This window comes from Salarias fasciatus, chromosome 18 (genome assembly GCF_902148845.1).
Source record: "Salarias fasciatus chromosome 18, fSalaFa1.1, whole genome shotgun sequence".
NCBI classification, from domain to species: domain Eukaryota; kingdom Metazoa; phylum Chordata; class Actinopteri; order Blenniiformes; family Blenniidae; genus Salarias; species Salarias fasciatus.
This window is the reverse complement of record NC_043762.1, coordinates 6,999,789-7,009,271: the sequence shown is the minus strand read 5'-3', so window position 1 is coordinate 7,009,271 and position 9,483 is coordinate 6,999,789. Positions and strand designations below refer to the sequence as shown.

Below are 9,483 nucleotides of genomic sequence, written 5' to 3'. Positions count from 1 at the left end.
GATTTTGAGAGCAAAGTCAGAATTTTGAGAAGAAAAAAATGTGATCAAAAAGTCAAACCTTAGAGAAGAAATCTAAACTTTGAGTCAGAAGTCAGAATTTTAATTAAAAGTTCATAATCGTAAATTTAAAGTCAGACTTTGATCAGTGATCAGATTAAATGATTTCTGGTCTGGGTTTTCGGTACTTTTTGAGCTTATTGAAGCATGCCAACATCAGATCTTGATTCGTGTCATTTGAAGATGTTTTCCTCAGTTTTCTGAACTTTAATCAGATCCGACGCGGGGGCGCGCAGCGGGGGCAGCGCACCGGCGCGCTCCGGGCTTGGTAAAAACGGCGTGCTCGCTCCCGCCGCTCAGTCCGCGTTGACTCGGTGCTGGAAGCGGCGGCGGAGCGGAGCAGCGGGGATCCGGTACACCGTCACTCACCCCCCGATACCCACATCAGGCGCACCCCCCTCAGACAAGATGTCAAAGCTGGACCAGATCCTCGTCCTCGACCCTCCATCCGACCTCAGATTTAAAGGTGGGTGAAATAATCCGGCTGGAGTGATTTCAGCTCGCGTTCACCGCCATTTTAAGTTAGCGGGGGCAGGCCGCCGGAGCCCCGCGCTGGAGTGACGGGGATACCCGGCGTGGCGTGCAGCTAGCCAGCCACCTGAGTGACAACACCCAGCCTGGGGGGGGTGGGAGGCGGTGAGGCCACCGGGAAACACTTCATGTCAGCAGAATGTTCCTGGACCTGCTGCGCCTCTGCTGCTACAGCTAGCAACAAACTGTTGGTCCATTCAGGCTCGGACTCTCCCCGAAAAGCCTCACGCCGCTTTTACGTGAAATAAACTTTGTCCATCTTTGTGCAGCCTGCAGTCTCCCACCTGAGGGAAATATATTCTCATTTACCTGCAGCAACACGACTGACAAAGTTGGCTAACTGGGCGAAGTGTAGCGTAGTCACGGCAGAGTTTTTAGCTCGAATTGCGGCTAATATCAACCCGTCTCTCCCAAACCAGTCACCTCGAAAGTGCTTTTTCATCCTCTCGAGTGTCCCATCCTCTTGAGTTTGGTTGATAAACCAAAGTTTGAGGCTGACACTGATTTCTTAGCAGAGATAAGCTTCACTGATGTGTCACTTCACCGTTGGCTAACGATAGCCAGGCTAGCCTGCTAATGTACAAGTTGACGTGCAGCTAGCAGCTTCACCCACATAATAAACCTCTTTCCCTAAAATAAAGCTCATAAATCGACATCTTTAACCTTGTTAATGGGGGGGATTTCTGGATGAAGCTTGAATGATTCATCTGTATGGATCCAACTGTTGCTTCTTGCATTAGCAGTGAATGACAGAACAGTGTTTCCAGTGTAGTTAGCCTGTCAAGGCCATGGTAATGATTACTGATCACTTTATCCTCATAAACCACCAATACTCCTGTAAATCCATTGTGCTCTTCTCTCCTTACTAATCTGTGGTGGCGAGACACAGTTTTATGGTCAGAGAAAGCCTCTGTGCTGGAAACAAGAGCCTGTCAGCTCATTGTCTTCCAATTGTTTCTAGAAAAATGGATGCAGGCTGTAGCCTGAACTTGACTGTTTGTGAAGTGGAGAGTTGACATACCAGAGCAGAGGACAGCTTTAATGATAGAGATGTCGTCTTCAATGTGAAACCCATCACATTTTCCTCATTCGTACACAATTCAGACCTGGAATTTAATGTTTTTGCTGTCGGATTTCATTTATATTGCTGGAAAAAAAATGAGCATATTCTATTTGCTTGAAAAGAAAACAAGGAGCTGAATCGTCAGGTTGTTTTAACTAATCAAACTTCATTCATCCACTTGGGAAAATTATTTTTTCCCATGTTGATCCTTCATATTTCTGGGACGCAGAGGTGTGGCCACATTACTGGAGGGGTCAAGGGTCCTGCTCAGGGACCCACAGCTGTGACCTCTCCACTGTGGGATTCAAACCTACCTTTTAACTTCAAATTCAAACTTCTAAACCACTGCTGCTCAACTCACCGCTCTTATCAGTGTAATAATCAGATAATTTTTCAAGTGTAGCGTTTTGAATTGATTAACAGTCATAACTTAACTACTTAAATTGATCCGTGTCTCCGGACTGACCTGAAAATCATATTGACACCCAGCCTGGTGGACATGGTTTGCTCTAATCTGATCATCAACTTGTTTGTTACGTGATTTACTAATTCCTGTCTAGTTCCGATCACAGATCAGTGACACGGGTTGTTTTCTCCCGGCAGATTAAACTTTTGCCCTGCACGCAGGGGCAAATGCCGATCGTCCTCTATTGATGATCAGTATCAGCGTCATGTGATGTGTGTGAAATAACAGGCGTGTGATGTTGATGCTGATCATCTTCAGCTGCATGGGAGACGGTCCTTGACCCGTTCCAGTGGCTGAGGGTGAAATGTAAATCGATGCAAAGCAGGTGCAAATATCTTGGTTTGTCTTCTTAGCAGGAGGCTGACCTGTAAGCTCATGTTGAAATCCTGCATCTGGAATCGGCCTGTATTTTTCCTTCAGCATGTGAAATTTAAAGAGGAACACTGAGGAGAGATGTAAATGTTCCTATTCGCACCCTGACAGGCGATCTGAGGAGAAGGAAGATGACCACAGCTCCGAGCTAAATTGGTCGGCGTGTATCTGAGAGCTGATCTGTTTTCCAGCCTCTGCTGGGATTCCTCCCGCGAGCTAGAGGGGGCAGCCCTCCTTTCCTTGGCCGGTATTTTTAGCGCGGGACCGGCCTGGGGGGACCCTCACTCAGCACACATGCAACAAGATGAGAGCCGGTGCTGGAGTGAAGGTGGCTTCTCCGAGTCAGGCGGTGCATTCAGGCGGCGTGGGCGAACATCTGGCGTTCCGCAGGAAGCTTGTACTGTACAAACACCTCGCAGTCAACCTCACATTGCTTCTATAGGAGCAATTACCAGTTTTTAACGTATCTCCCTCTTTTATGTATTTTGGGAAGAAGCCTGTTCTTCGCCCCTGGCTGTGCAGCAGCAGCAGCAGCAGCACACAACCGCCTACAGACACACAAACATCAGCTGCAGTGTGTTGTGTTGTGTGTGTGATGAGGTTTTTCAGGTTTACAGGAATGCCACTGTGGCGCACCTGTGTTGAACATGTCGGCTCCGGCGGGTGGAGTCTGTCCTATCGGGTCATGCGTAGCGCCTTATCTCCGAGCTCTGGGTGTGAAGGAGGAATAAATGTGGGCTTTGTCCACTCTGCAGCTCCAGCCGGGCCGTGACCGCCGCGGAAAGTGCAAGGAGTATTTCAATGTTTCTGCTTCTTGGGGATATCGCTGTCGAGGCTGCTGATTACCGACTCACTGTAAATTAGTTTATTCTGGAGATTACATTGTATGCTCTAGATTACCTTCTGACATTAGGCTCGTAGAACAACATGAAAAAAGCCTGAAGACATTTTATTCTAGCTTATATTGCAATGTTTTCTCAGGAAGTTAAATTTTCTATGCTGATGATTCATTGTTTTGCTTTCTTAAGAGGTTGGAAAAACCTTGAACATCATTTTCTGTAACGGCTACCTTCAACTGTGTGTTTGGCGGTCTGTAGTGAGGCGGTGCGCTTCAGGTTGATCCCCGGCAGGCGGTCGTCACAGGACACACACGTCATCCGTCCCATAAAAACCAGCCGCCGCTGAACTTTGAGACTCTGAAGTCAGATCCAGTAGCGCTGCAGGTGAAATGGGCTGAGGCCACTCGCCGCCGCCCCCCTGCCCTGCCGTGGCAGTATCCAAACATCATGGGACCGTCCCGCGTCCCAGCTCCACGGCTCAATGTGCCGATTGTCTTCGCAGTACCTGTGACTTGGCGTGGACTCAACCCGGTCCGAGCTGCTGACGGTGGTTAAGGAGCTAATGTGAAGCCAGCTCTGTCACAAGATGGTCGTTCCTGATGGGCCGTTCCAGTGACGGTTATCCACACGGGACGCCACGGTCGCGTTATCTCCCAGAACTCAGGGGGTTCTGGGGGAACCGTTTGTGCCGTCATCGTTTGTGCCGTCATCGTTTGCGCCGTCATCGTTTGCGCCGTCATCGTTTGCGCCGTCATCGTTTGCGCCGTCATCGTTTGCGCCGTCATCGTTTGCGCCGCACATTCAAACTCAAACTGGGATTATGGCTTCACCTCGGTAGACCCCTGAGGAGCCCCACATGGCTCTAATGCTTTTCAGATCAGCTTGAAGTTATTAAGCCTGCCAGGGAAGTTGCATGTTGTAGATTTATTTTTCTTTTCCCCGAGTCGTTATTGATAATTAGCTCGCCGCCGTACGCGGCGGTAAATCACTGCTCTGCTGCCGCCGTTGCTCCAGCTGGGTATTGAGCAGAAGAAATACTCTCCTGTTAAATCTTTCTGCTCATTTAGGCCTTCATCTTTTTAATCTCTTTTTATATTTGAATGAAACTGGAGGTTTTCTGCGACACGCCACGTTTTTATCTCCAACTTGGAATCAATGTGGAAACGCTTGTGTCTTCCAGGTCCCTTCACAGACGTCGTCACCACCAACCTCAAACTGAAGAACCCGTCTGACAGAAGAGTCTGTTTCAAAGTGAAGACGACGGCGCCGCGCAGGTACTGCGTACGGCCGAACAGCGGCGTCATCGAGGCCGGCGCCGCTGTCAACATCTCCGGTGAGTTTTTGGAGTCGCTGGTAGATTCACACTAACCTGGCAAAAGCCATACTGACATGTGCAGCAACGAATTGCTTCACATGTCAATCTGGGATTTCACTCGGCAAATCGGTTCGGGGAAGGAGGGACTTGCTGTAGAACTCTTTGCGTTCATTGGACTGAAGGACACAGTGCGCCCGCCTAACCAAGTTTGGTTTCAGCCAATCACTGCAAAGAAAAAACCTCTTGCTGATCGTTTTTCTAAGACGCAATAGAGGATTCATCCAAAACGGATTTAATCGCTGTCGGGACATCCATTGTTTTTGCTAGCCATGCTAATATTATTAGCAGTCCGTCGCTTCCTGCTTCCGTCAAAGCTTTATGTCCCACCCTAACCGACGTGTGATTGGTCTGGCCGAAAAAAGTCCGATCCCGAGCTCGTAGGCGCGAGCGGTACAAGATCGATTCTCATGGTGTCTGAGAACAAATACCGTGAGAATTCAGCTTGCCGGCAAGGTCAGATTCACACTCCCTGATGCTGTAATGTTAAAGTACTGGAGCTGTGGTGTGACGCTGACCTGCAGAGACAAAAACTACCAAAAACTAAATAAATGTGATTAGAGGAGTCACTGAAAGGTGACGTAACAGAAATATCGGATTCCAGATTTAACAAAATTACTGCATAAAATCCAAAACATCTTTGGAGCGCCTCCTGAAACATCTTATTCGGAGTAATCCTTTTACTGAATATCTGATGTTTGTGCATGTGAGGGTGTTTCTGGGTAATCAAACAATTGTCTGCTCTGGATTGGTTAATAGGAGTCGTGCTGTCGCATCAGACTGGGTCCGTCCTCCGACATGTTTACCACCGCAGACCTGCTACTCTCACTGAGTTATTCTGAGTTCATTTCCTTTAAAGTGGCGTTTTGTCTTGACTTTATTAACGTTGTTCCATCTCTCGCTGACAGTTATGCTACAACCCTTCGACTACGACCCCAATGAGAAGAGTAAACACAAATTCATGGTGCAGACCATCTTTGCCAGTGGAAACGTTTCCGACATGGATTCATTGGTAAGTCGTCGTCCTCTGTTGTTAGAGAAATAAATCATTTTAGCTGTTAAAAACAGTTTCTTTTGTGTTCAGTTAAATTGTTTTACCTGAAACAAACAAAAGGATTTCCTGAGAGCGAGAACGGCGTTAGTTTTTGAGTTCGTTTTCTTTAACCATAACAGGTTGCTGAAGTCCGTGATGAGGGAAGAATGAGCGTCTTGAACTCAAAAAGCAGCGATATTCTTCTTCTGCAGCTCAGACTTTGTAAGCTGAGCTGTTTGTGGTCAGGGGCAGAGGGGTCAGGGCAGAATCATTCAGACTGGGTTTTAACCATCACCCAGTTAAATGTTTCTGTGTTTGAGTGAAGCACCAGAACTCTTCAGCCGAGTTTTTGAAGTGAAGAACAGTTCCAGTTGTCCACCAGAGGGCAGCAGAGCCTCAGCCAGTCCTCAGCATGCTCACACTGAACTGATGTTTTGGGTCCTGAAAACACAGGAAAGTGTAATACTGTTCCGTATCTCTCAAATAAATTCTCTGAGAACGTTGAGTCAGTTGTATTCGTCATATTAAGATAAACTGCTACACACTGCATTGTTAGGATGTAGGTGTGAGTGTGTGTGTGTGTGTGGGGACAGGATCCAGCTGTTAACCGCTCCATTTTTCATCTTCACCAGTGGAAAGACGCGAAACCCGACGATCTCATGGACTCCAAGCTGAGATGCGTGTTCGAGCTGCCTTCTGAAAACGATAAAGTGGTAAGAGACACCGCTGGACGGCCCGCATACATTTATTCATGAGGGAACTTTGTTGATTCAGGACTTCTTGTTGGACGCTAAGCTGAGCAGATTTCCAGAATGCTTCAAACGCTGGTGGAAAAAAAAAATACATCTCGGTGTCGAATGAATACCAAACAGCCAGGGGTCCAAATCCTCACCGTGACAACAATCTAACTTGGTGATCTGTCCATATCAGTCAAATCAAAAAACTTTATTTGTAACCAGCCTGCAGGTTGAGTGAGAACACAGAATGAAGATGACAGCACCCACTAGTGGCCAACAGGGAAACTACACTGCATTCATTGTTTCTGCTGTTTCCATGGAAACGGAAATCGTTTTCAGAACTTCGTTGCAGAACTTTTACGAAACAGAAGTGATGCATTGTCTGGATGGCCGTGGCGTAAACGGCGCCGCCGATGAGCGAGCAAGTTCAGAGAGCGATAGAGAGAGAACATTCTGTCCTGCCTGAAGCCTCCGTCACGTCTCTGAAGGGATCTGATAGGAGCTATCTCTGGGTTTCCATCAACTCGTTCCTGTTCTGCCTGAAGTTTGAAGCTTTGTTTTCGTGTGTGTGTGTGTGTGTGTGTGTGTGTGTGTGTGTGTGTGTGTGTGTGTGTGTGTGTGTGTGTGTGTGTGTGTGTGTGTGTGTGTGTGTGTGTGTGTGTGTGTGTGTGTGTGTGTGTGTGTGTGTGTGTGTGTGTGTGTGTGTGTGTGTGTGTGTTTCTATCCTTGTCGGGGCCAAATGTCCCCACAAGGATAGCAAAACGTGGAACGACGTGCCTTGTGGGGACCTTTTTCCGGTCCTAAGTAGGAGAAACAGTGTTTTCTTGACCATGTTGTTGTTACTGAAAAAAGTAAAAGTGCAAAAACATTTCTTTAGGGTTAGGCTTTGTTGTGGTGTGGGTTAGGGTAAGGGTCAGGGTTAGGGGCTAGACATGAATGGGAGTCAATGGAAGGTCCCCACAAGGATAGAAATACGAGAGTGTGTGTGTGTGTGTGTGTGTGTGTGTGTGTGTGTGTGTGTGTGTGTGTGTGTGTGTGTGTGTGTGTGTGTGTGTGTGTGTGTGTGTGTGCGCGCGCGTGTGCGCGCTGAAGGGAGACAGTGGTGTAAACAGAGGAGACTGATAATCCGCTGAAGAAGAAGCAGGGTAGTTTTCTTTCCAGGCTCTTCGAGTGTCGTCATGTTTTCTGTCGCTCATCAGACTTCAGAGGGGAGGGAGGCGCTGCCGCCGCCGCCTCTCCTCCCCGCTGTCGCCTCTCCTCCCCGCTGTCCTTAATCCACTCCTTCTCCTACAAAGCTGCCTTTCTTTCACACCGGCTGCCACCTCACTCCTTCGTTTCCTCTCTCCGCCGGGCAGAATGACGTGGACGCCACCAAAGCGGCTCCGCTCGTGAACTCCGTGAAGGCCGACCCGTCGGCGGCCTCGGCGCCCGCCGCCGCGCTGGACGACACCGAGACCAAGAAAGTGATGGAGAAGTGCAAGAGGCTGCAGTCCGAGATCAACAAGCTGACTGAGGAGAACCGGCAACTAAAGGTCAAAGAGGTCACACTGTGGAGTCTGGTTCAGTCTGAGCTGCAGTTTAGACTTTCTACAGCTGATCAACAGAAATAAAGAACCAAACTGACCGCCTGTAACAATCTGTCTGGTTTCCTGTCCGTGTCTCAGGAGGAAGGCGTCCGGATGAGAAAGATGCCCCGCTCGGACCACCCGACGTCCAACTCCACCGGCCTCGTCGCCCGGGAAACCAGCTCCGCCTCCCTGCCCTCCCTCCTCGTCGTCATAGCAGCCATCTTCATCGGCTTTTTCTTGGGGAAGTTCATCCTGTAGACGGGGAGATGCATGCCCGCCGTTTATCCCCGCCGTATCGCCCCGACTCCGGAACAAAACAAACCGAGGCCTGGAAATAAAAAAGAAAAAAAAACAAAACAAAACAAAAAAAAAAATCCCAGAAGTCCTGTTCTGTTGACTTTGCCATATCATCGGTAGTGTGGCCTCCAGTGAACACATCTGTACAGCATCGTGCACGGCGGCGCCGTCGCCTCACACACTTAATACGCACACGAGTTGAGTGAAACCAGGCGAGATTTCTTTTCCTCTTTCTTATTGGATGGCTGGAGTTGGCAGGAAACGTGGCCGGACAATGAAATGTTGTAAACTATCATCAGTCGACGCGGAAGATGCACCTAAAGTTGGGTTTTTCTTTTCTCTTTCTCTGTTGTTTTTAATAGGAATTGAATGGAACGTTAGGTGTCTTGTAAATGTTTTAAAAAAAAATCCTTTTAAACAGAAAAAAAAAAAAAAAAACCAGGAATGACCTTCCATCGAAACAGACCTACAGCTACCTGTTGCTGGATTGCCTCTGAAGTAAATTAATTAACTTTCTAATTTCTACTTCTTGTGTTGGAATGTTCAGGTCCAGCTGGGGTTTTAGGTGCCTCCTCCTCTTCCTCCTCCTCCTCCTCCTCCTTCTCCTTCCTCCTTGTACATTTGTCTTTTCCTTTTCTCACAACACCAATGCAGACTTTATATATTATTATTATTATGCAGTTCATGTATTAATTCTGAGGCAAATATTGATTGAAAATAAGGTTTTCCATTCTTAAAATCCTGTTCCATGGTATTAAGCATTGAAAAAATAAAAAAATGAAAAATGTGGTTTTCATAGCCGCGTGTCCACGTGTCTCTTTTGATTTTCTCCTCGAAGCAGGTAGAACATGCAAACTCCACATCAGGGCGAACGCTGCATTTAAAGCGTTGGAAATTATTTTTTAGTGTTTTTACAAAATAAGTGAGTCTGTTTAACTGTTTACATTAAGGATATCATTAAATGAGTCCTGTGTGCGATATAGCTCCAAACTGACCTCCAGTGGAGTCTGACGTTTCAGTGGAAAGATCTGATTCTTTACATGTTTTATTCCACATGACGTGAAACTTGGATCACATTTAATTATGATTTTTGTTTTTTCTACTTTTCCAGTGGTTTGAGCTCACCCGGTTCAGCGGCTGTCTCTTAG

At 47.5% G+C, this 9,483-nt stretch overlaps 1 protein-coding gene across 2 annotated transcripts; it reads left to right on the top strand.

Annotated features, from left to right (window-relative positions):
* The first annotated feature begins 343 nt into the window (after positions 1–343).
* vapal (VAMP (vesicle-associated membrane protein)-associated protein A, like) lies at positions 344–8,812 on the top strand. Of its 2 annotated transcripts, none has more exons than XM_030114759.1 (6): positions 344–523; positions 4,509–4,661; positions 5,609–5,712; positions 6,366–6,446; positions 7,826–8,011; positions 8,135–8,812. In XM_030114759.1, exons 1-6 carry the CDS (start codon positions 466–468, stop codon positions 8,294–8,296), a joined length of 744 nt encoding a protein of 247 aa, XP_029970619.1. In that variant the 5' UTR covers positions 344–465; the 3' UTR covers positions 8,297–8,812. The 2 variants fall into 2 exon arrangements, with proteins under 2 accessions (XP_029970619.1, XP_029970620.1); XM_030114760.1 differs by having other exon boundaries at positions 346–523; positions 7,826–8,002.
* Positions 8,813–9,483: the final 671 nt, after the last annotated feature.

Excerpts from the sequence above, each read along its gene's own strand:
- vapal (XM_030114759.1), top strand. The coding sequence starts at position 466 with ATGTCAAAGCTGGACCAGATCCTCGTCCTCGACCCTCCATCCGACCTC. Across the intron at positions 4,662-5,608 it reads CGCCGCTGTCAACATCTCCG|TTATGCTACAACCCTTCGAC; the intron begins GTGAGTTTTTGG and ends TCTCGCTGACAG. Across the intron at positions 8,012-8,134 it reads GGCAACTAAAGGTCAAAGAG|GAGGAAGGCGTCCGGATGAG; the intron begins GTCACACTGTGG and ends TCCGTGTCTCAG.